Raw genomic sequence first — 27,157 nt, forward strand, 5'->3', positions numbered from 1 at the left:
TCACAAATAAAGGAAGCAGAATGCCTTCCCGATGCAGACTGAAATCAGCTGTGTCAAACCTGAACTCACAGCTCACGTGCGTGTCTATTTCTGCAAAAAAATCACAGTATTTTTGATGATGAGACTGGAATGTTTCCAGAGAACTAATTGCCACTGGTCTTTAGAGTCTTAACATTATTTCCACAATAAAAATACCCTCTCCCCTCTTCAGAATTACAGGGATGAGACATCATCTGTTAGCCACCATTTAAATAGGTTTTCTCCAGTCGGAGAGAGATTTTAGCTGCTTCTGGTAGAACCTGAGGCCAAACAAGGACAACAGTGTGACATTTAATTCACAAAAAGGAAAAACATTACAGGAAGGAAAATTGAATTAGTGCTAGCAAGTGGCATGAGCAATGGAAATAAAAAGCCAAAAAAATGCATTTTACTAATTGTAATGAACACAGACCATTCTAATAACAATTTTAAAATGCAGTTCAATTATTCATTTTCATAGCTTTTGAACTCACAGAGGTGATATGGGGATTTAAGTAATGTTTGTAAAAATTTAACAAAAGAGAGAAACTTGCAATGTAATGGATGTACTATATAGAAGTGAAAATTAATTGTTGTTACAGGTCTGTTAAAGAATATTCCGTAAAGTCCATGTCAATTTATTAGCTTAAAATGGTTTTCCAAAAATTGTCCTTGGAACTGTCATAGAGCTGAAAGAAACCCCTGTACAGATTCAGGATTCATGATTTCTACAATTAACATATGGATAATTGTTGTCATGTTCCGTAGTAAGAGTCCAACCTTGCAAAGCTTCCTATTTTCTTTAAGATGTAGGCTTCATTAAGTAAGGTATTGATAGAAAAAACCGTTTGACTAGCCTATCACTTGTGCTACAAGCCTCTCTGTTATCTAAAACAGGATCTTATTCCCCATCGCCTAATTACACTGAGGATTCCCTTGATTCTCCAAAATTTTGTTTATTTAAACTTGCTAATTATTTGCCAGAAGAAACAAGAAATTGCATATTCAGTTTCTTTAATATATTAAGAACAGTACTAGAAGAAGCATGGTGATAGGTATACAACTCTCAGAAGCTTTTGTAAAAGGAATGCCTTTCTCTGATCCTCACCTGGCAGGTCTTGCTCGTAACAGTGAATGGAACGCCTGTAGATTATCACACTATTCACCCCACACTTCCCATGGAGAACGGACCAGCAAAAGCAGATATGTACTCAACACCACAATATAAATGGGAACCATCAGATGATATGTCAGGTAGTAAAAGCTAATCTGGAATTAACCTGTGCTTACTCTTTACTCTCTCATTACATTAATTGCTCATATATTTTTTGTTAAGTTGCTTTTCATATTGAAAGATAAGAAACTGCTTCCAAAGCAATGACTCCCAAATATCTTGCACATTCCCTGAATCATGCCATAGGCACACATGCAGTTTCCAAAATACTGCCCACAGGTTTATCCATCAGCACTTTTATTACAAAGCCTTACCTTACTGTGGATGAATTCTGCATACGTGTATTTTTTTTTCTGTGACTCAAATCATTGTCGTGCTACCCAAATTACTGACATTAGCCTGGATGAGTACTATGGCAGTAGCACAACATTCTGTCACGTGGCTTTCCCTAATGAGTTCAGTGTACTGAAATAAAATTGGTTAGATACTTCACGCTTTACCTTGCTTGAGCAAGGGCTCCAGGATCTGGATGTGTGTTTCAACCATTGCTTTTAAATGTGTATGAATTGCAATGTAAGAATATTTTTTTCTACTTAGAAAAGAAAGAGGAGGAGGAAGAAGAGGAGGGGGAAGAATTTAATGAGGAAGAAAAAGAAAATTCAAAAGTCCATGCCATGGTTTCTGTATTCCATTTTATCATGAAGCAAAGTTACATTTGTGCTCTGATTGCAATGATGGTAGGTATCAGACAAGAATAACTGAGTTGTGAAGGTACATAAAGTCCAATTATAGAGATTGGCCAGGTCTAGAAATGAACTTCTGCTATGAAATGCAAAAATGTATGTAATCCCTCTTGGTTCAGGAATTAAAAGCTTTTAATACAATCATTTAATAAAAGGTATCATCTCTGAACCAAGAGTTCTAGATTTTTGCATTTATTTTTGTCTGAGACCAACACAGCTACCAAATAGATCCCTTCTGTTATGAGTAAGGTCCTCTTCTAACTGTTTTGCTGAGGGGCAGTTTTTCAGTGGCATTTTCTTTAAAGATTGTAAACTCTTGACTTGATCTCTGAACCCATTGGGTGAACTTATGTGCAAAGTTTTTCTCCAGTCCTACAACATACTCATGATAGGGCAGAAGACAGAATTTTAGGTGCAAGGGCTCCATGATAGGATTGGGATGGTATGTGCTTATAGATCAGAAAATCCCTGGTTCTCAGGTTTTGGTATTAGTTGATATTCACATTTTTACTCAATTTGGACATTTTATGCAGGAGTAAAGTCATGTGGTAAACATAGACATGCGATTAAATTTTGAAATGATACCTCCTGCAGCTTTGGAAAAAATCCAGTTTGTGCAAATACCTTTAGTTTGTACTGTAGCAGGTTCTTAACATGGTAATTACTTCTCTGTCTGTATTTACAGTGTAGGCTCTGGTTTTACTATTTTGAAAAATATTCAACTGAATTTCAATTTCCTATGAAGTTTCTTGGCCCAATTTTGTATTAAAAACAACAGTAACAAATTATTTTGACTCTTTTTTGTTTCAAGGGAGTAAAATAAAAATTATTTGTTTATGGTTTAAGACTTTTATTTGCTGCCCTCCAGTAGGAAAAGTCTCTGGTAATAAACTAAACATGGGGGGCTGCAAATCTGGATCTGATTTGGTACTTTTTGAGATGTTAGTAAGTAGTCACTTTCACAGTGGCACAAAATTCTGGGTTTTGTTTTCCAGTATCTGTTAAACATATTGTCTAATATTTTAAAATCCAATTCAGAATTTAAATGTCAGTGTAAAAAATGGAGCTAAATATTACTTTTCAGAGTCTTGCATTGAGACATTAACTCTGAAGAGTTAACTTCACTTAATACCCTATTTTAAGTGTCCTGGGCCAAATTCATTTCTGGTGTAGGTCCCACTTCCACTATAGCAAGATTTGCCCCATTACCCATGGTATTATTTCATATCTCAATGGAAGAATAACGTATCAGTGATTCCTGATGACACAAAAGGAATCAGTTCAGGACAAGCCAAGTCTATATGGTCCAACCTTAATTAAAATATTCACACATATTTAATAATAATTTCTTGTTTGTAATAAATGGAAATGAAACACTTTATTGAATAAGATACTTTGGAGTTACCCTGTGTATAGCTGAGATCTGAATCTAGCCACAAATCAATAACATAACTTTACAAAGCCCTTTACAAATGCAGTGGCTTTCCCATATGACATAGTAGAGTGTTTTGTCCAGATCAATTCCAAGTAACTACTTGCTTAAGTCCTGTGAACTGAACAGCATATTTGAATATACTGCAGAGAACAACCATACTTTGTATAGGGTAAGTCAGATGAGTACTATGGGTAGGCATACACTGTAAATAAAAGTGTGATTATAATATTTTAGATAATATTATAATTCAGCTGGCACAGGTCACAGTACCAGTAGAAACATAGCAGCAAGCAAGGCCAGATTAATGCATAGGCAAACTAGGCAGATGCCTAGGGCCCTAAGTAAAGAAGGGGCCGAGTTGTGCTGATTTTATATATTATAATTGTGTGAAAAAGTAATATAAATATACAGTAGTAAATAGGGGCCCACGAGTTTGTGTGCCTAGGGACCACTGAAGGGTTAATCCAGCCCTGGCAGCAGGGGATGAAAGCAAAACAGTATAAGCCTGTTGGGGGCTTTGTGGGCACACACATACTGCTAGATCATGCCAAAGTCTTTTCCATCTGCATCTTCACTGCTATTGTTACATGGTCATGCCCTCAGTCTACCCTATCTCCTTTGTCTATGAGTGAAATTGAAACAAGTTCTACAGTTACTGACAAATTCTGGGAGACCTGAACTTATAGTTCCACTTAAGTACCAAGGTATAACATCTTACAAGGAAAGATTCAGTCTCACTGAGATTTTCTCACTGCCAGTTATCCCAGGGATTTGCTATGGCTGGCCATTGCAGTTCTGATTAACATAAATGGCAGTGTCACAGCAATTAAAATATATTGTGAACAGTGTGTTGGGTAAAGAAGTGTTGTTAAGTTTAAGTGGATTTATTGAATATGCAAGAAACATTTCTTTTTCTTTTTTCCTTCCTAAGGCTTGGAGTATCACATATCACAGCTGGTTGACTTTTGTGTTATTGATCTGGTCCTGTACGCTTTGGATGATTCGTAATCGAAGGAAATATGCTATGATCAGTTCACCATTCATGGTTGTTTATGGAAATCTACTCTTAATGTTACAATATATCTGGAGTATTAAACTCCACAAGCATGAGCTTCCAGAAATTGAAGACTTTTTAGTAAGGAAGGCACCTGGGGAACTAGCATCTAAGGTAGGTGTAATAGGTTTACAAAATATCTGTGATTTGTTAAAGGACTGGGCAAAGTGCAGTAGTCATCAGTAAAAATGTGTAGGTCTCTGTAGAGAAGGGATCTTCACTATAACGCATAATCTTGCGAGGCAGCAGGTCTACAGTATGGGGAAAATAGTTAAAAATAAAATGGCAGAATCTTCCTTTTTCTTTACAAGTCAAATACAAAAATGAACATTTCTGATAAATTCTTAGAGTGTCTAGAGGATGGTATAAATTGGTTCTCATTACAGAGAAAATAGAAAGGGTGTTTGGCTTTATAATACATAAGCAATCATGGGGCAGCTTTTATTTAATTAGAACTCTTTGTATATGTATATATGTCTTATGTCTTTTTGTCTTATCAATCGCATAGGTTCGTATAGGTGAAAACTCAGTGCTGCATTTCTATGCTGTTCTCTTTTTCTGAATACAACAGACTTCCACTTCTTTCTCCTTTTTACCTTCTGGTATAGATTACATTATTGGCAGCATTTCTGGTATGGCAGCATTTTTATCTTGTTAGACCTCAGCTCTTACTAGGGATGGATATTTGACCAGTCAAATAAAGTTTAGTCAATTTACCGATCAAATATCAGTCAAAAATTGTAAAACAAATTGCCAATACGTCCAAATTATACACAGAAAGAGCACACATTTTCCATTAAGAAATGTGTCAAAAACAATAAAAAATCATATTTCTGTCATGAAAACTACAAAATGTAGGGGTTTTCTGTTTGTTTTGGGGTTCTTTTTGTAAAATCGCTATAATCTTTGACTGGTCAAAAAATATGCAATCAAGTGACTGGTTAATTGGTAATGATTTGGTTGGCTTGCCAGCCCTAACTTTTATAACCCCAGACATGTCTCAGATCATTTATGAATATGTTAGCCAGACTGTTCTGCATGGAACTCAATGGAATTCAAAACTGTAAATACAGCCTCCTGGTAAATCTACGGTCAAACTCCCTATTGATTTAAATAGCCAGGGAGTTTGGCCCACACTCTGTAAGTTCAGCCCTTAGTAATTTTTTGCTTCTCAAATTATCCACAACCACAAATAATCATTAGATAAATTAATTTTGTTCATAATAATAATAATAATACCTTTTCAAAATGACTCTGAGAAGATTCCTAATGCAAGTTTTCTCAGGAATATTTATTTGTGCATTTATTATTTGCTGTCCATGAAGAATCTTATGAATAAAAAAGCACCTGGACATTTGTCAACAATTGAATAAAAGGTGTTGTAAAATTCAGTTAATCATTAGGTTTTATTCATAAGTGCCTCTCTTGCTGTGTTTGTATATCCATCGTATGTCAGGTATGTCTCAACTTGAATTCCACGGTCTGTATCATGGGAGGGGTGGAAAAAGTGGATTATGCATCAAAGGTCAGCAGTTTGGGTTTTTTTACTTGAGAAAATTAGCTGGAGTTCCCTTGTCTACATCAAAATACTTGAAAACTATGTTTCAGAAGAATAAATTAAGTAACTCTGGCCCTTGTTCAACAGAGTTCTTACCTAACTTGAAGCATGTAAGTTAGCTCACTGGAGCCACTACTACTCCTCAAAAGCTTAAAATTAGGCACAAGCGTTGTTGAACTGAGCTTTAGGGTGTTTTTATACATACTCTGGGAGTGGGCGTGTGGAGGGGGGAAGGAGGCACTTTGATTAGAGAGGCTTGTCAACTGAGTTTTAGATAAAATGCCCCTGCTACCATTTTGAAGCATGAGAACACTGAAACACAAGATGTGGGAGACTGTTGGAGCACATTAATTGCAAGGCTCCAACAGACTCCAGCAGACTCAGTTAATCAAGTCTGCTCTGACGCACTGGAATTACAGTGAATTAGAGTAACCTCCCTGCTTGTATCTGGTACCCAGAATATATCAACCTGGGCGCTGACAGATGTGCAGGTCCCTGCTCTAACTCATGGTGCTTTGCTATTAGCCTAACCCTGATTGACCATAGGGAACACAAGTTCCCCGAAGTTCTCCACTTTGGAGTATCTTCATCTGATCCCTCATTAGATGAGGATTAATTTGTCATGCGATCACCCACTTTTAAAGTGCTCTGCAGATGTGCATGTGTGTCACAGCACAGCTATAGAGTGTTTCAGGGGTCCAATTGCACAAGAAATAAAACTTCTGTCTGCAGCCCCATGTCACAAATAAAATAATTTGCTAGTCTCACTTCACGACAATTTTTCCACACAGATTTTTTCACAATCTTGAAACCTTTAACAAATCCACTCCATTTGGCAAATTGTTAGGGACCTACTGAAATTGCAATTTTGCAATTTTCATGGATACCATGATTTCAGGCAGGCTCCATAAAAAACCTCAAGCTGCACAAAAAACCACAAGCTCAACACTTTTGATGAGTTCCCTGGAAAAAAAAATTAAATGCTGGCTCCCTTTGGGGAACCAGCAGTCCTCCTGGCTACTGTGGCAAGGGGAAGGACTACCAGGGCTCCTTGCCAATCAGAGGCATGTGGGGCCTGCCACATTTGGCCCCAAAAATGGCTGCCAGCCTCAAGTTTGCTAGACCCCTACTGCTTCTCTTTAGTGGGGGAAAGTAAGTCCCTAATAGAAGCTGCTTTGTTGAGTACCCAAGGGGCATCTCACAGTGTGTGTATGTCTGGCACCATTTTCTTAGAGTTAAGTGAATGACTTCCATTGTGATATCCCCTGATTTCTACTTGAAAAGATGCTGTATCTGTATTTCCTGCTCGGCAGTGTCCCTAGGTCAAACCCCTAGGTGTTTTGATTTATGATGCATATAAAGAGTAGGGATGTACGAAGCAGGCCCTATTTGTTTCATAGTTAGTAGGGTCAGAAGGGACCTGAGCAGATCATCAAGTCCGACTCCTGCCATGGCAGGAAAGAGTACTGGGGTCAGATGACCCCAGCAAGGTGTTCGTTTAGCCTCCTCTTAAAGACCTGCAGGGTAGGAGCCAGCACCACTTCTCTTGGAAGTTGGTTCCAGATCCTAGCCGCCCTGACCATGAAGTAGCGCCTCCTGATATCTAGCCTAAATCTACCCTCTGCCAGCTTGTGACTGTTATTCCTAGTCACTCCTGGTAGTGCTTAGGGGAACAGGGACTTCCCCCAATGCCTGCTGGTCCCCTCTGACTAGTTTGTAACGGGCCACTAGATCCCCTCTCAGTTTTCTCTTGTGGAGGCTGAACAGGTTCAGGTCCTGTAGCCTCTCCTCGTAGGGCCTGCCCTGCTGCCCCCTGATCATGCGAGTGGCCCTCCTCTGGACCTTCTCTATGTTGCCCACATTCCTCTTGAAGTGCAGCGCCCAGAACTGGACACAGTACTCCAGCTGCGGCCTGAGCAGTGCCGCATAGAGGGGGAGTATCACCTCCTTGGACCAGCTTGAGATGCATATGTGAATGCATGTGAATGCATGACAAGATGCATCCTCACACTGCCGGCCCATGTTCATCTTGGCATCAATGATGACTCCAAGATCCTTTTCTGCGTGTGTACCAACGAGAAGGGAGTTCCCTAGCCTGTAGGTCTGCTGCTGGTTCTTCCTCCCCACGTGCATCACCTTGAACATGTCAGTGTTGAATCCCATTCTATTCTCATCCATCCACCCCATAACCTGTCTAGGTCTAATTGTAGCCTATTCCTCCCTTCTAGCGTGTCCACATCACCCCACATCTTAGTGTCATCAGAAAATTTGAACAAGGTGCCTTTTACTCCCTCATCCAAGTCACTGATGAAGATGTTGGACTGAGCCCTGCGGAACCCCACTGCCCACATCCCTCCAGGCTGAAAATGACCCATCCATCACCACCCTCTGGGTGTGGCCCTCCAGCCAGTTGGCAACGCTTTTGACTGTGTAGGTGTCGACACCACAGTCCCCCGGTTTTTTAATGAGAAAGGGGTCAAAGGCCTTCCAAAAGTCCAGGAAGACTATGTCCACTGCTACCCCTGCATCTAAAGATTTGGTGATCTGGTCGTAGAAGGTCACCAGGTTGGTCTGACAGGATCTGCCTTTAATGAACCCGTGTTGGTTGCCCCTAAGCATAATCTCCCCTGCTGGCCCCTCGTGGACATGTGCCAGAATAATTCTCTCTAAAAGCTTACCCAGGATCGAGGGATGACTAACTAGCCTATAGTTTCCCAGGTCCTCCTTCCTCCCCTTTTTGAAGATGGGGACCACATTGGCCCTCTTCCAGTCCTCTGGCACCACACCAGAGCACCATGAGTGCTTGTAAAGCCGTGCTGGGGTCCCGCAATGACCTCAGCTAATTCCCTCAGTACTCTAGGGTGGAGATCGTTTGGACCAGCTGACTTGAATACATCCAATCCCTCCAGAAGTTCCCTAACTAGTTCCTCACTAACCCTTGGCCTAGGTGCGCCTCCCCTGGGATATAAGGGGGGTCTAGAGGGGGGATGGCTGTTCTGGTCCCTGCTCAGGAAAATGGAGACAAAGAAGTCGTTAAATAGGTTAGCTTTGTCATCTGGTGTGACGACCAAATTTCCTAGCATGTCTTGCAGGGGTCCCACATTACCCGGAACCTTCTTTAGGCCCCCTATATATTTAAAAAAGGACTTCTTGTTGTCCTTGATCTGGGAAGCTAGTCCCAGTTCCATCTCCGCCTTGGCCTTCCTGACTGCCCCCCTGCATCCCCGAGCAACCACAATATAATCCTCCCTGGTGATGGCCCCTCCCTTCCACTGGGTGTGCGCCTCCCTTTTAGCTAGGAGACATTCCTGGATGCTTTTGGTGAGCCATGGGGGCTTTTGCACCCTCTTGCCCCCTTTGATCCGTGTTGGGATTACTTCCCTTCAGGCTTGGAGGATAGTCTCCTTAAGAAGCTACCACTCTTCTTGGACATCTGGCTCCCCTCCCCTCTGGGACCTCAGTGCTTCCACGACTATTCTCCTTAGCTCATTGAAGTCCGCCCTCCTGAAATCTAGGGCTGCTGCCATGCTGCAGGCCTTTGCCACCTTGCGCCGGATGGTGAATTCCAGCAGGCAATGATCGCTGTCACCCAGGTGGTCGAGCACCTACAGCCTCCTCACCAGGTCGTTGCCAGTGGCCAGCACCAGGTCCAACAAGGCGTCTCCCCTGGTGGGGCTGTGCACCTCCTGGGTTAGATGGAGGTCCTGCATTCTGGCTAGGAACCTGTGTGAGCAGTCAGACCTGGCTGACTGCTCTTCCCACCAGATGTCTGGAAAGTTCAGGTCACCCATGATGACCACATCCTTTGACCTAACTACCTCTATTAGCTGACTTAAGAATTCCTGGTCTAGCTCTTCCCCTTGGTTGGGTGGTCTGTAGTAGACCCCCACTGTTAAGTCTCTTTCCCCTCAACTGCCTTGTATTCTAACCCAGAGCACTTCAGAGTGCCCCTCCTCTGACTCTTTGCTAATTAATGAGGATGTGTATTCCTCCTTAATATAGAGCGCCATGCCCCCACCTTTCCTCCCTGTCCTATCCCTCCTGTACAGCCTATAGCCCTTAATATTCACTGCCTAGTCAGTTGGGTCCCAACACATTTCTGTGAGCCCCACTATGTTTGGGTTGGTGTCAGCTAGCAGGAGGGTAAGTTCCTCTTACTTGTTTCCCATACTATAAGCATTTATGTAGAGGCATTTGAGGCCTCCTGAGGATGTGTACACTGGCCCCCTATTCTCAGCATTGCCCTGGCCCCTGTTGCTTACCTGTGTATATGTTCCACTCATCGGTCTAGGCTGGGCTGTACTTGTGGGTGTTGCTTGGTTTGGCAGCCCAAGGCTTCCTCCACCCTCTTCCTCCCCTTCCCCCAGTAAGCCTAGTTTAAAGCCCACCAGAGGAGATCTGCCAACCTAGAAGAAAACACACGCTTACCTTTAGGGGAAATGTGGAGCCCATCCCATCCGAGCATATCTCTTGTTGTGATGTGCAGGTCGTTGTCAAGGAAGCCAAAGCCCACCTCGAGGCTCCATTCCTGAAGCGGCCAGTTGGTCTCTGCAATGCATGTCTCATGCCATCTTCCACATCCACTCACTGGTAGGACAGAAGAGAAAACCACCTATGCACCTACCTCCTTCAGCATGCCCCCCAGATCGTGGTAGTCTGCCACTCTCCATCCATTTGATTTGCATGCAACCCAAATCAGGGACAGTGAATTGATTCATTGTTTTGGATCACTGTCCCTGATTCAATTTGGCTGAATCCGAATCTGAAGATCCAGTGCTGATTTGGTGAATTAGTGATTTGGACATGGACACAGCTTTAAATGTTTTTTCTACATACGTCAAAGTACCAGAGCGGCTTGTGAATGCTGTGATGTTGGGGCGCATGGAGCGTCCCACAGGAGTGCAAGGGGGCCCTCCACACGCTCACTGGCAAACGTGGAAGTGGACCAGATGTATTTCCTGTTCACTTCTGGGTCCATGAGGGATTGCTCAGTGGGGCCCCTCCGTGCCCCCCCCGTGCTCAGCAATTGGTCATGGAGGGACCCTGGGTGTCCCCCCAGACCCAGGAGGTACAAGTCACTGAGTTGGAGAGGCATGAGGGGGACTCCCTATGCACTCCTGGCAGACCCAGAAGTGGACTGGAAGTGCTTCTGGTCCACTTCCAGGTCTGCTGCTGAGCACACTGGAGAGCCCTCCATGCTCCTGTGGGATGCTGCATGCACCCCAACATCACAGCATTCACAGCCGAATTGGAGGGTTCCAATTCGATTCAGAGAGATTAATGGTACCTCTGATTCAATTTGGATTCAGAGGTTTGGCCACTGAATTGGGCCAAATCTCTGTTGACTCAAACCAGGGACTGAAGCATTGCACAGCCCTAATAAAGGGGTGTTCTCTCTTTCCTCTAAAGATAGAAGGCAAGGCAGTTTCAATGTTTGTGAGAGAGTAAGTGGTCAAGAGGTTCTGTCGGCTAATTTATACAGGGTTTTTTGTAAATCTCTCTCAAGGGACTGTAAGTGCCTTAGTGTATTGCCAACCTGTTTGCAATAAACGTTGATTACTGCATCATGGAATGTCTTGTTTAAATCTGTTATCGGGAAAGTGAAGTTATCATATATAAAGGACAATTTAATTGCACCTATAAAACTAAGGGAAGATGCCTGCCTGATTCATTAGACTAGATAAAATGCACCCTTTAGATTTAAATAGCAATTTAATGATGCAGTCAGTGGAAAAAGAGAATTGAACACTCCACGGTTTCCTCTGCACGCATTGTTTTGTGGGCAAATGCAACTAGAAAAGACAGCTCATTCAGCACACTAGAGATGTGTGCTGTACTGTGTTGAAAACTGCATAGCAGCATCCACTGGCCTGTGGGCAGTCTCAGAGCTTCTGGGTATATTAATGTAGCTAAAGCAATTTACAGCATGAAAGGATGCTCCTTGTTGTGTTTACCTTGTGCGTAAGGCCCTTGAAAGCAGCTGCTTGCCTGTGTGAAACCTCTCCTTGCCACCATCACTTAACTTTCCCATTAGATTAAAACCATTGGTGTCTGTTTTTCCCTGACATCATCAGCCTTGTCAGCAGCAGGACTACAGTGCTGTTCCACATCAGCTTTACGTTATGCTTCAGCTTTATGTTATGTTCTTTTTATATCTCCTCTTTAATATATAAATCTTTTTTGCTTTATAAAACAATGAAGTGAAGCATGCTTCTGCACTACTTGGAACATTGCCTTCAGTGAATTTAGGATAAAGTCTCTCTCAGTATTAAACCTGTTGAACTTGGCAGTGTACAAAACACAGAAGTTTACTCTTTGTTAAAGGACTTACCTTATTTATAATATTTATACCTTATTTATAATGTTGTTATATAATAATAAAGATATCACCTCATAGTGCTAAAAATCTTCAAATACATTATCATCTCTAAAAAGAAGGTGCATTTCTTTGACTTTGCCTTCTATAATATACTCAGCAAAATATTTTATTCTATAAATATACTAAAAATAAAACTAATAAAAACATCCCAATCTGTTACACAGATTTCTACTCCTGGGGAGTGCTGAAAATGACAAACACAAATAGATACTACTCATGTTGCTCAATGCACTACTGAAAAGGTGCTCAGCTACTAACGTAACAAGGTTTGTGTGACAGGCTAATTAGAAGAGAATAAATTAGAGGTTGAAAAAGCAAGCTACTAATAAAGGTTTCAGGATATAAAATCAATATTGTCCCACCCAAATGGATTTTACTCTCAAGGAAAATAAGATTGTTTTTAATACCATACATTGTCCAAATGACCTAGCTTCCAGGACCATGCACTTTGGCGATGGCTGTATTGGTGCTGGTTTTGTTCCATAGTGAAAACGAAGGCATGAAAGCAGTTTGAGAATATCTGTTGCTATTAGCAGAATGTAGAATGCACAATTAGTCTGTGTCTCTTTTGTTTTTGTTTTGATTTTTGCTTGCAGATTCTTTTCACGATTACTTTCTGGCTACTGCTTAGGCAACACCTCACAGAGAAGAAAGCACTTCAGCTAAAAGAAGCATCTTTATCTGAGGTCAAAATTGGCAGCGATGAAGAAAATGAAGAGAAAGGTAAAGCCACATCTAATTTAACTAAGTCCTTCCAAAGGTGATAGAGCCTATGGGTACCTTTCTTATTGCAAAAGAAATTAGCAATTGCATCTGTTATTGATTGAACTAGATGTTGTTAAACCTTGCATTGCAGATCTCTCGAGTACTATAATGAAAGAGCTTACACAAATAATACATATAGGGTGCAGAGAGAAGTGATGATTTTCTCCTGTTCTGGCCACAGAAAGTAGTTTATAGCTGTGACGAAACACAAATGCATGACTGCAAGCAGCTTCAAAAATAGCCAGTTGTGTGAAAATCTGACCCCTCGTTGCATGAGGTATCAGATAAAGATGTTTCAAAATATAGCGTCTTCTGTAACTTGTGCTTGCCAGCTCCCAGCCTGTCACTGTTTTCAGAACGGGAGCGGCGAAACGGAGCAGAAGGAGTTCAGTCTGTGGGGTTTTTAGCCCTCCCTAGAGGATGGGGCAGAGGTATTGGAGCCCCCTGAGGTGGCAGTGCTCCAATTCAGCCACCCCACCTTTCAACACTGTCTGGGGATGAGCTCCCTCCACTGCATTTCCCCCCTCCCATCCTCAAAACAGGAGCATTGGCGGAGAGCCTAGCCATTGCTATGGGAGCCCAGCTGCAAGCTCCAAGCTGGCAGCTAGATTCCCCTCTCCCCTGGAATCAACAGTGAATTTCTGTTTGGTCTGGGGTAATGCTGTAACTCAGAATGCTTTGCAGAAATTGTTCTGAGTTACAGCTGGGAACTGCACTTCTGTCTGCACCCATTACATCAACCAATGCAACTCTTTTTTTTTTTTTACCATTCAACTGCAATAAATGGCATCAACTTAAAATAGGTGAATGAAATGACAGCTACAGCAAAACTTTCTAATAATAAGAAGAAATAGACAAAACATAAAACTCTGTTAGCTGCATTTAAAAATAGAAGAAGAGCTTACCTGGAAAGAGTTGGTCAGTGGATGTGGAAAGATGCCAATATCACACTGGTATAATTTACATTGGTTTTGTCTGCCAATGTAAATTATACCAGGATCCATAGCGGGCAGATATGTAGCTATCCTGGGCTAACTGAATGCAGTCAGTAGTTATTGCAGTGCCTTACCACTAGGTGATAAGGAAATAAGCAATAACTTGTTTTCCTTGTGCATATGACAACTCCAGGATAGGGTGTGGGCATATGAATTATATACCAGCATAACTTATCCTGGTGTAGATTTGTTCCTTTTTCTTTCACAGTTAATTCTACACTGGATTAGGTGAGATCCATCTGTTCTTTTCTGCATGAGTTTATAGGTCAATTATACCTGTGTAAATATGTCCTTTATCCATGCCCTGTGATTTCCATAGGAGCTGCACTTACAAAACAGCAGCTTTGGTCTACTGATTTCAGTAAGGAGCAGTTTTTCTCTTGTTAAACTAATGCAAATGAGGTCAGAACTAGGCCTGGAAAATATGTTAAGAGCCATGACTTTGCCAAGATAGGCCCTAGTACAGCTGTGTGTATGTGTGTGCACGTGCGCATGCATGGGCTATCACTATATCCCCAGCATAGTAAAATTAGGAACCAAGTATTCCCTTTTGTCTTCTCAACTGAATGGGGCAGTGGTAATTTGCTGTTTCCTATAGACTTAGTCACGGCAAGGGAAGAGGGGAAATGAAATATACAATTTCACATCTGGCTTCAGGGGCATAGCAATACAGCTCCACACCTGGGGCAGTACCAGCTCCTGTCATGCCACCTGCAGCCATGCAGTCAACCATCATTGCAGCAATAGCTGCATTTTCACTTCCCCCTGCCACCCTCCCCACCCCTGTCACCCCCCACAGTTATGCTACTGCCTGGCTGGACCACATTTCTATGTTTTTTTAAAGGTTTGTTTGATTCACTTTAAACCAGAAGTTCACCTTTGAATATCAGCACTTTGTACTGTTTCAGTAGCATAACTGAAGGGAGGTAACCGGGGCATCAGCCTTTGGAGGGAGGAGAGGGCACACAAATAGCTGCAGCTACAGCATTGGCTGACCACACTGCTACCATTGGTAGTTGGCACAGCCCCCTTTATTACCAATATCCAGATCACTGAGTGACCATGTTACAGCTCTATGTTGTTTCTGTTTTTAGAGAAACCCACAGTCTTCTCATAAGGACTTCATCCCTTGGTTGGTCTTTTTTCCAATTTAGAATATAAATTAAATGGCAATATAAGCATCACAGTAGATTTTTTATTTATTTATTGTATGTTGTTCCTCAGGCCTTGTTTCCCTGTATCTGAGGACTTATTGGGTGAAGTTGAGGGTAACTACAAGAAGCTGGTGTGACTTACTTATGGCTCAGCCCCCAGCCACAGTGGCAGTCAAAGCAGTTTACAATATGGTGTGGATCTTACACCACTTGAGAATCATATTGAGTGTACTTCTGCTCTGTTACGTCTTCTCACACCCTTCTCCTGTTTCCTAAAATGACCCAGAAAAATCTCTTTTCCTCACTTGCAGGGAGTGGAGGGTGTAATTCTGGCACACATCTGAATGTACCCTTGCTACATCTTCTTTGTGTATGCTTCCCCTTTTCTGTGTCTAAAACATCCCCTCAAAGTAGATAGAGAGCCATGCAGTTTTATTTGTGTCTTTGTAGAAGATGAATTGCAAGAAAGAGAAGTTCCAGAGGAAGAAGAGGAAGATGAAGATGATGAACAGGATATTATGAAAGTCCTGGGAAAGCTGGTGATGGCTATGTTCATTAAATACTGGATTTATGTCTGCGGGGGAATGTTCTTCTTTGTCAGCTTCGAAGGTAGAATTGTCATGTACAAAATCATCTACATGATGCTCTTCTTGTTCTGCGTGGTCCTATATCAGGTAAATGAGGCTAAATTCTGCCACTGATTATTTTGGTTCGTGTCCTTTAACTTAGTGCAAAAGTTGCTACATGGATCATTTAAATTCTATATATTTCTTTTCTCATTAACTACAACACATTAGGGATAAGATCATTTGATGATTTTTTTATGCTAGTAAGTCTCAATATGCTGAGGGGTTATAATGATAGAAAAGCTGTAAATGTTCTGAATTCAGATGTAGTATGGAAAAGCACATAAACATTGGCATGCTTATTTGAGCTAGTACCCATATTCTGTGATAATGGGTGCTGTAATGTTTTTAAAATATACTAATAAACTTTTTGAACCTCTTGATTCTGTAGAATTAATCATGAGAATTGGTTGTTTTATGATATGTCTGACCTTCCCCCTTTCCAGGCCTGCCTGGAACCAGGAAGAACAGAATTAATTAGGTATGCTGGAGGGTAGGGCTAGGATTCAGAATGACCTAGATAAATTGGAGGATTGGGCCAAAAGAAATTTCTTGAGGTTCAACAAAGACAAGTACAAAGTCCTGCACTTAGGATGGAACAATCCCATGCACCGGTATAGGCTACAGGCTGACTGGCTGGGCAGTAGCTCTGGGAGATGGGTCTGAGTGTTACAGTGGACAATAAGTTGAATATGTGCCAACAGTGTGCCCTTTTTGCCAAGAGGCTGCATTGATAGGTGTGTTGCCAGTAGATCAAAGGAAGTAAGTATTCCCCTCTGTTCAGCACCAGTGAGGCCACATCTGGAGTACTGTGTTCAGTTTTGGGCCCTGCACTGAAGAAAGGATGTGGACAAATTGGAGAGAGTTCAGTGGAGGGTGATGAAAATGGTTCAGGGGCTGGGGGACATGACTTATGAGGAGAGGCTGATGGGGCTGGGCTTATTTAGTCTAGAGAGAAGAAGACTAAGAGGGGATTTAACAGCAGCCTTCAACAATGTGAAGGGAAGTTTGAAAGAGGATGGAGTTAAACAGTTCTCAGTGGTGGCAGATTATAGAACAAGGAGCAATGGTCTTAAGTCACAGCCAGGTAACTTTAGGTTAGATATTAGGAAGAATTTTCTCACTAGGAGGGTAATAAAGTACTGGAACAGGTTACCAAGAAAGGTGGTGGAATCTCCATCCTTGTTGTTTTTTAAAATCTGGATAGACAAAGCCCTGGCTGTAATGATCTAGTTGGGGATAGTCCTGCTTTGAGCAGGAGGTTGGACTGGATGATTTCCTGAGTTCCCTTCCAACCCTAATTGTCTATGATTCTATGATAATGGTTACTTACTCCTGTGACAGTGGTTCTTCAAGATGGGTTGTTAGTATAGACTCCATAACCTCACACTTCTCGCCAGTAACTTGAGCCCTGCTCCCAATGATGGAACTGATTGGCGATGGAACTGATTTGTGTTTGGGATTGTCCTACCCCTTAAGCCCTCCTTGGCAGCAAGAAGAACTTCAAAGGACATTTGATTTTCAAAAGATCTCAGACATCAAGAATTGTATCTATATGTGCAGCACATCTCAAAGAATCACAGTTACTACAGGGTAGATAACTTTCTTTAAGTAAGAAGAAAGGGTTATATTTTCAAGTCTATCTGCTAGTGCAGCAATGAAATGCATTTGTTCACAGGTGCACTATGAATGGTGGAGACGAATCCTGAAATATTTTTGGATGTCAGTGGTTGTTTATACTATGCTGGTACTTATTTTCATCTACACATACCAGTTTGAATCATTTGGTTCCTTGTGGAAGAACATGACAGGACTGGATGAAAATAAGTGAGTATTTTGAAGTTATCTGGATTCTGGGAGGCTAAGGAGATGGATGATTGATTGATTGATTGATTGATTGATTGATTGCAAATTCAAAGATAGATATAGTTTTGCTTTGCAAATGTTTATGGAGAAGAATGCAAATATTTCACCATATTTTGTAAACAGTTTGCAAACCTAAAGCCCACAGTAAAAATGATGGATGAAGGATCATTTGTGCCCTTAGACCTCCTTCCTTCTTTTCTTTGTTTTAACTGAAAAATGTCATGAGACATTCACTAGTTGTGACTGATATTAGGCATTTTGCTGCTCTATGAATCCCAGATACACATACTTCTGCCCCTACCACACCACCGTCATTTTTACAAATAAAAGTCACCATATTTTGCTGCTCCTCTTTCTCTTTCTTGGTTACCTTGTATCGCCACTACTTCTACCTAGTAATTCCAGCAGTAAAAATTCAAGATAAAGAGTTTAATTTCTATTCACATTGCAATTTTTTTTTCAGAAAAACAAAAGTACAAATATGTAGCAAGTATTTAGGCTTATTTTCCTTAGCAAGCACTTGTGACGTTCACTCTCCCATGTGATAAGGAAGAAAATTACAAATCAAACAGATCACTTAATGCCTTGTTTTATTTTTCAGACTAGAAGATCTCGGTTTAGAACGGTTTTCGGTGGCTATGCTATTCACACGAATCTTCATACCAACCTCCTTCCTATTAGTGTGTATATTACACCTTCACTACTTCCATGACCATTTTCTTCAGCTTACTGACTTAAAAGCTGTAACCAGTAAACAGGACAACACTATTTACAGGTAAATAAGCAAATAAATAAAACTGCCATTTATTCAGAGCCCTTTTTTGACTGTCCACTAATGCTTATTTTTCAATAAATATTTTTTAAATCTTTTTATGATTCAACTTATTTAAAAACAAAGAAACAAAGAAAACAAGCAACTCCCCCACCCCAACCATACATATTTAAGTTTATACTTTACAGTATATTTTCAGAAGCAGCAGTGCCTTGCCTGTCAATGGGAATAAAGTGCATATGTTCCCTGTGGGCCTTTTAAACACTCCTGGCAATAATGGGAATGCTTTCAAAGAGTTTTATTGCCTCAGTTTTAAGTGTACCAGCTGAGATAGATTAAAGAAGCTGAACTTTCAGAAATTACTTAGCACCTTGATTTAGGTATCTCAGACATGAAATTAAAATTTCATTTCATTTAACTGGAAATGGGGACATCCAGCATCACTGCTTGTTTCTGAAAATTTGACCTATAGGCTGTGCCAGCTTAATGGGCAATTATCCAGGGTCAACAAAATAGACAGCAGAGTATTTTGGTGCTCTTAACCTCAGTCCCTAACCCCTCCATTCTTGGATTTTTAATGGAATGAGCTTTCAGTATATTATACACCTAGAGCATTTTCTGCCTAAGAGCCAATCTGTGTTGTCACCATATGCCAAATGCATAGGCAATTAAAAGGTGTTATACAATATTGTATAATTTTATAATATAATTAGATTCATACCACCATTTGTGAGGACATTCATTTGTAGAATATGACATGTTTTCCGTCTGACATTTTTATTCTCATGGATTTGGAAAGATAGCTCTATGCCATGAATGAATTACAGGTTAAGGCCTGTTTACACCAGTAGAGAATGTGCTATGATTTTTTAATGATATAACATACAGGAAATATAGGAACGTCTTTGGTTATTGGAATCAGATATTTAGTATGCCGATATTTTTATCTCAGTGTGAAACATATGTACAGTATGATGCAAGGGTGTTATGTACCTGTTCAGCATTGCTTTTGGAATAAGCTCTACTTCTCCAAAATGATTTAAAAAGTTCTCAATCTTGTATTCTAAATAGACTATAAAAGAATACCAATAATTTTTAACAGTATTTTCTTTATTTGCATTTCCAAATGTCTGTCTTCTTCATTCCTTTTTTATCTTAATTCATGTCAGTGAAGTAGGAAATCACATGGTAAACTTGGGGCTCTCTTGAGATTATTTATGCATGAATTTTTGTGTCCTGGAGATGTTTTGTGTTTCTCTGAATTTCCCCAAACTTTGAGATCACACACTAGAACATGGGCCTGTCAAAGGGCTGAATTTAAGAAGAGGGCTTAAGAATTGACATTTGGGGGAAATTCCACAGTAGTTGGTAACTACACAAGTTTTACTGAATACTAAGCACTTTGGTCTGTGTTTGTCAACAGCAGCAGCTTTCATGTGCATATAGTGAGTTTCAAGGACATTGTATGAGAGAAATGCCTGAAATAGTCCTACTTTTGACGATGTGCTCATGCTGCAGTATTTGCTTCCTATGAAACTGCTGTCTTCACATCCTGTGTGTTGTTACCAAGGCATATATACAAGTGCAACATTCATAGCGTATTGTAGGTCTTCAAAGGGAGGCACAAGTAAAATCAATGCACTTGTGCAAAGCATGAAGCTAGTGGCATGAGTTGACACAAAGTGCTACCAAGGTCCTGTTGAAAATGAAAAAAATCAAAATTATGGAGTACTACAATCAGAAAAAGTACACAAAACAATGTACTTGGTGTGTGGATTTTCATCTGGAGTAAATGAAAATATTCTTATGCAGGGTATAAGTGTCGTCGTGGTTAGGGTATTGATAATAGCAATTTTAGTAGCTATGACTAGGTTTTTATGACTTTGATTATTAAAATAGTAAGGGAAGTGTATTATGTTATATTATCATTTTAAATCTAGTTGTGGAACTGGACTGTAAGCATCTGTCATTGTCACTGAGTTTTAGGGAAATCAGTGGAATGATTTGAAGAGTAAGGCACAACTGAGCTAGTTAATAGAGCTGTGTGAAGCTTCCTCCCTCATTTGATTTGGTGGAGATTTGGCCCGATTCAGTGGCTGAATCTCTGAATCCAATCGAACTAGAGGACCCTTTAATCTCTCCAAATCGAATCAGAACCCTCTGAATCAATTCAGAGAGATTCGGAAAGATTTGGAGATTCAGACATAGAAACAGGTTTAAATGTTTTTTGTAAATACCTATAGGTAGCAGTGGCTCATGAGTGCTGCAGTGCTGGGGTGCATGGAACATCCCACAGGAGTGCGGGGGGGCTTCCCAGTGCACTTGGCAGGTGGACCAGAAGCACTTCCAGTCCACTTCTGGGTCCACTGGGGAGCGTGGTGGGGGCCCCCCAACCCGCAACTCAGTGACTGGTGCCTCCTGCGTCTGGGGGAGGCACCCAGGGTCCCCCCATGGCCAGTTGCCAAGCCGGGGAATCATGGGGGGGGCGGGCAGTGCACTCCTGGCAGACCCAAAGTAGATCAGAAGTATTTCTGGTCCACTTCTGAGTTCGTCACCAAGTACATGGAAGCTCCCCCCTCCCCCCTGTAGGATGCTTTATGCGCCCTAGCATTGCAGTGATTGTGAGCCATGCCTGCTACCTCAAGGTATGTAGAAAAAACTTTTAAAGCTATGTCTGTGTTCCCCAAATCGGCATCGAATCTTCAGGTTCGAATTCAGCCAAATCAAATCAGGGACAGTAATCTGAATCAGCAAATCAAATCACTGTCCTTGATTCGTGCCAAATCCAAATCGAATAGGGCCCACTTCACACACCGTTACTAGTTAAGTAAAGATGTTGAAGCTTGGTCCCAGGTAGGGCTCTACTAGGTAGGTGCTGGAACAATGAAATTTTCTCATGGAGAAAGACACTTCTCAGTGGCAGCACTGGGCAGTTGAATTTTACATGAAAGGGGAATTTTATATTGATGAAGGGTCTGATGATTATGTTGCTTGCCTTCAATCGAGGTCAATTCCTTGTTCCATTGAAGTTTCCCTTTGTGGCCTCAGTCAAGCCACATCATCGTCTCTGTCTAAAATTCTTCCCTATTTCAATAACATTTATATAATAATTCCCTATTTCTGTCTCACAAGTTATAAAATGGAGATCAAACCTTAAACTGTGAAATACTGAGATATTCTAGTAATGAGGCCATTGGAAGCACTTAAAATAAATGCCAGTCCAAAGAAGCAAAAGATTCATTTCTAATTTTTTTAATAAAGTAATTATTTTATATGATAAGGGATTAGACTAAAGAATATAAAAGAATAACACCTCTTCTGATATTTTGGGGTCTCTAAGATTCCCTAAGATCTTTCTAATTTACATATAATCCAAGTAACACTATTGAATCTGTGGGCTTCCTAGCATTTTCAACTGCATGTTTTGTAATAAACTTTCCAACTTAGTGCCACATTGTGATATGTACCTCTATAGTAAAAAGTTAAGTACTTTCTTTCCTGTTTAACAATCTCTTTTTCTCTCTCTAATTCATTTTTCCATTGCCATCACATGCATTCTTGTGCTTTCATCTCTTACCTCATAGCCACGCCAAAGTCAATGGTCGTGTTTATCTAATAATAAATAGGTGGGTACTTCAGTATTTCCTTTCTTATAAAAAGTATGTACCTTAATTTTTTTGCTATTCCTTCACTTCCTTTATACAAAAATCACTTTTTCTATGTGCTACCATGAAGTAAGTGGACAATGTTATTTATGTATGCTAGTCCTCTGCTTAACACATCTGCTATATATAGATTTAGAGGTTGTAGGTTCACTCCACAACTGGGATTCTCCTCCTAAACTTTATCCAAGCTTCATAAAGGTGTAGCCAATACTTTTTGAATTGGGTGTAGTTAGCAGAATTACTTTAGGAGTCTGATTTGTCTATACTTTGTTTATGCATGGAAACAAGCATGCTCACCTGCATCTATGTGGACATGTTCAGAAACACTTGGGAAAATGTACTTGAGACAAGAGGAACTATTCACAGAACACGAATTTGTCTGAAGATTGAGCCTATGCCTACAAAGTTAGTGTTTTATTTTGCAAAGGAAAAGTGTAGACACAAATACAATACCCACTAAATGCTGGACTTCCCCAGACAGTTAACCAGGGCTGAAAGCTACAAGATTTGAACTCTAAAACTTACAGTGTCATTATTATGCTTTTATAAAATTGGCCCTTTAAAGTACTTACCCATGATTCTTTTCATTTTTAGAGTGGCCATAATTTCTTTTTAGGTCAAAGTAAGAACAGTGGAGATTTGTTTCTCATGAAAAGCAATGAGAACTGAGCCAATACCTCAACAAGTTCTGTGTAAATACTCTACTCAGCTGAAAAAAATATTTCTTACTGAGTGCTTATGCCTCATTTTTTGCTGCCTCCAGTAAATATTCTAAATTGGGTTTCTCAAAGAAGAATGTGATTTCAGTTCTTTTGAAACACGCACAGGCTCCTTTGAAAATCCCTGCTGTTGCAAACAAGCTTACTGGCAGGAATGTTCATAGAAACAATAAATTTTAAGCACAACTCACAGAATGCAAATATTGAGCTAACAAACTTGGCTGTCAGCATCAGAAACTTGATTGTAACTGTGACACCCATTCCATTCAGTTACAGAGTAAATGTCGTGGTACAGGTGTCCCTCGAATTTATGCAGGTTCTTTATATGTGAATTCGCTCTTATGCTATAAGCATATTTAGACTTATAATTCATTATATGCAAGGTAAATTTGCTCTTATGCAATTAGCATAGATACCTCTCCCCCCCACCCAAGCAAGTAAGTCTGTAGGGGGAGGGAAAAGGGCCGTGGCCCCACTCACCCCAGCCCTGGCTGCAGTGGCTCTGCTCTGCCTGTCCCCCAACACCTGAACTCACCCATCTCCTGGGCTGCACTGTGCCGTGGTGCAGGCAGCTAGTGTCAGCTGCTCCCAGGGCCGCTCTAGCATGGGCTGGGGTGTGTGAGGACAAGCAGAGTCCCAGGCAGCACATGGCTCAGCACTCACCTCAGCCCCAGCTGCAGTGGCCCCAGATGCAGCCGACACAAGCTGCCTGCACCAGGGCATGGCACAGCCCAGGAACAGAGATGAGTAGGGACAGGCAGAGCACGGTGCAGCCCAGCAGCTGCAGGCAGCTGGCACTGGTCACTCCCGAGGCCACTGCAGCCAGGGCAGGGGTGAGTGCCACCCTGTTCCCTCTGCTTTGCTGCCTTGTGCAGCCCCACAAGCAGCACCCCTCCCCCCCACCCCTTCCCTAGTCCCAGCCTCATTCTCTGTCTCCCTCCCTCACCACCATGGGAACCTATCCCTATTTGTTACATTGTAAAGTGGATTTGCTTTATGCAAATTCTATTTATGCACCATTCTCCAGGAACACATGTACAGCATAAATTGAGGGAAACCTGTATCTGCGTGTCCACTCAAAATGAACAACTTGAACCCTGAATATAATCAGTGTCTCTTAGTATAAACATGTCAGTGCCAAAGAACTATGTTGCTCCCAAGTGAGTATGGTATAAAAAATATTTTCTGTGACAAATGTAGCTGGTCAGTTTGTTGTTCTTCCAAGGTGTCAATGCAAGCAGATGTTAACTCTGTGCCCACTAGACAGCCCATGAGTTTTCTGCAGATCAGGAGTTGTTAAAAGAGAATTTTTTGACAAATAATTTTGAAACAAGGCTTTTAAAACAGTTTTCAGAAAATTTACCAGTAGTAAAAAATCCATTAATACTTTGAATAACAATTATTATTATTATTATTATAAAACTTATTTAAGTATAATTTAACAAGGAATTTCAACACATACCCAACTTTATGTATCCAGGGAGTTGCACTGAATTCATTCAGGTACCGTGAGGTAGGCTGAATTGGTACCATGTTCAACTAATTTGAGGGAAAGGAACGGCCCTATCTAAAACCATTGGTGGCTTTGTCTTTAAAGCATCTTGTTGACCAGGTATTCAGTTCTTTCCCTCATTAATGGAACAAAATGCACATGATTTCCTTTGGCTTTTTTCCTGATAATCTTGCACCATTATATATATTTTGTTTTTTTTAAACAGATGACTAGTTTTGAAGAGTCTATCACTGTCTTACAGACATGCTAATAAATATATCAAACCAATCTCAGTGCTAGTTATCATTTGTATGCCATGTAATAGTTAAATATTCCTTATTTTTACAAATACTAACATCCATTATAGCCTGTCCAGCAAGGAAAGAAAAATTAGCAATAAATTTGGAGGAAGAAAAGTTCAAAGTAAAATAATATTTTTAGGGAAATAGTTCATAGGATAAAAGGGTCATAGGAAAGTAGAGCTGAAAGGGACATCACAAGGTCATTTAGTCCAGTTCTTGCCCAAAGCAGGATCATCCCCAACTAAACCATGCCAGCCAAGTGTCTTTCTATCCTGCCTTTTTAAGGATGGAGACTCCACAACTCCTCTAGGTAGCTTGTTCCAATGCCTGACCACCCCCGGAGCTGTTGGATATATTATCTATCCTCAATTAAGCTAAGCACCAAGCTATTGCCTGAAGTATTATTGATGACAATAGAGCCTAAGCACATACTTAGACTTTTTCAGTGTGTGTATATGGCGCACAGATTTCTCTCTTACAGGCCTGTTCTATTGCCATAGAAGTAAATGGCAAAGATATTTAGTAGTAAACATGGGGGGAGGACAATGCTGTGGACCACAGCTGTTCTCCTTTACATTGATTTGAGTGGGTATAGGGATGAATTAGGAGCCTACTGAATTAATGATGGAAGCAGGCTCCTTTTATCTTGCAGATTCCCCTGTGTTTCTCCCCCACTGATTAGCTAATGAGGCTGATGAGCTTTGGTGGTCCTGCTGCTTGCTGCTGACCAGCCAGGAGGCAAAAATGATGCCATATTTAAACTGTGTTTTTTGCTATCCTGTTGATCAAGAGTGAGTGGCAAGGCCCCTCCACCAAAGGGTGTGGGGGGGGGTGTGGAAGAACCTGCAAAATTAAAGGAGCTGCCATGCAGCCCACTTCCACTGTGAATTTGGTGGGTCCCTAGCAATGAATGAAATCAAAATTTGGCCCTATTTATAAAATTAACTAAATATAGAAAACGAACCAAAATCTGCCTGATTTTGACCCCATTGGCCAGATTTCTTACAACTGTGCCTATGAAGAGTTACCTCTGTGAAGTCACTGGAGGTGTAAGACATGCTTTATCCATTGACTTTAATAGATCTGTGATTATTTACATTAGCGTAGGAACTGAGGGTGCCAATACATGTACATTAAGGCTGCTCCAATGCGCTGTAATTACAGTGCATCAGAGCAGACTTAATTTATTGAGTCTCCTGGAGCATAGTAATTACCACGCTCCAGCAGACTCCAGCATCATGTGTATCAGTGTCCCCACACTGAAAAATGGCAATGGAGACACTTTAACTAAAGCTTCTTCAATGAGCTTTAGTTGAAGCGTCCCCACTACCATTTTTCAGTGCAGGGACACTGATACATGTTATGCTTTGGTTGGCTTAATTAGAGCAATTCTCACAGCTGTTCTTATTAAAGTAAAGCCCCTCCCCAACCACCGCCTTCTACAGCGTGTGTATAAATGCCCTGAGTCTTTAAGTTTTGAATTGTTGTAAGGTTCTTTCTGTACATGGAACTCCCATTTATACTGATAGAAATTCTGCGTAGGTTTGCAATGAGATTTCCAGAGCTGTGTACTACAATATATTAAGGTTTGATTTTGTTTCTTGTTTATTCCTAAAAATTAAATATCCCGGTGAAATTCCCATTCTCACTAGACAGTACATTTATAATACAGTAATTGGCATTGGATCAAGTCATAATGAGATTAACAGGCATGGAGTCCTATTTCATAGTGGGGGAGAGGAGGGAGGGTTATTGATAACTGCTTTCACAGTTATGCTCACTATGTAAGATTTTATTTGGGGAAGAAATTGTTGTACTATAGTTCTATTATTTTAATAACCAGCATGCCATTAATGTGCATGTGGATGAAATACCCAGGCTTCTGTAACCTTTCATTATCTAAGCCACGTGACTTGCAATATGAAGGAACTACGAGAACGTTAAACTCACTGAGGCTGTCCTGTTGCTGTCTTGTTGCTGTTTCATTAGCAAGGTTTTGAAATACATTGTATAGATATGATAAATATTGCTAGGTTTTCTATTTTCTAAAATCTTCAAAGAGGTTGCACGTTGTCTAATTCAAATGTTGATTGATGTGCCAGAATTCTGTATTGTAAATAAAAATAAAACAATATTTTATCTTACTAAAATTATTTACCCAGGTCCCAAAATAGCAGTAAGAGGGAGCATCTTATGAGACACTTAATGTGCAATAGACTAATTCTACTGTGCATTAGCGCATCATCGCAAAAGCTCTGCAAATATACAGAATTAGTCTACTGTGCATTAAGCATCATGAAAAGACTAGGACTAGGGACAGACATTCAGAAAACCTGACCTGAACTGACTCAGTCTTTCCAGGTTAGTCTAGCCTGGCTTGGCTGAATGGGTTTGTAGCCAGACAGACATTCTCTCTGGACTGAGGAAATTCAGGCACAGG

At 40.8% G+C, this 27,157-nt stretch overlaps 1 protein-coding gene across 3 annotated transcripts in view; it reads left to right on the plus strand.

Annotated features, from left to right (window-relative positions):
• PIEZO2 (piezo type mechanosensitive ion channel component 2) overlaps positions 1-27,157 on the plus strand; it is a 503,985-nt gene that overhangs the window by 339,356 nt on the left and 137,472 nt on the right. For all 3 annotated transcript variants that reach the window (XM_090039669.1, XM_090039670.1, XM_090039671.1), the window contains exons 11-17: positions 1,134-1,272; positions 1,790-1,929; positions 4,302-4,538; positions 12,958-13,084; positions 15,726-15,949; positions 17,580-17,728; positions 18,369-18,542. In XM_090039669.1, the coding sequence (XP_089895795.1) occupies positions 1,134-1,272; positions 1,790-1,929; positions 4,302-4,538; positions 12,958-13,084; positions 15,726-15,949; positions 17,580-17,728; positions 18,369-18,542 (1,190 nt within the window). The remainder of the gene's footprint in view (positions 1-1,133; positions 1,273-1,789; positions 1,930-4,301; positions 4,539-12,957; positions 13,085-15,725; positions 15,950-17,579; positions 17,729-18,368; positions 18,543-27,157) is intronic.

This window comes from Crocodylus siamensis, chromosome 3, assembly GCF_052110815.1.
Source record: "Crocodylus siamensis isolate JL-2025a chromosome 3, ASM5211081v1, whole genome shotgun sequence".
In the NCBI taxonomy this organism is placed as follows: Eukaryota; Metazoa; Chordata; order Crocodylia; family Crocodylidae; genus Crocodylus; species Crocodylus siamensis.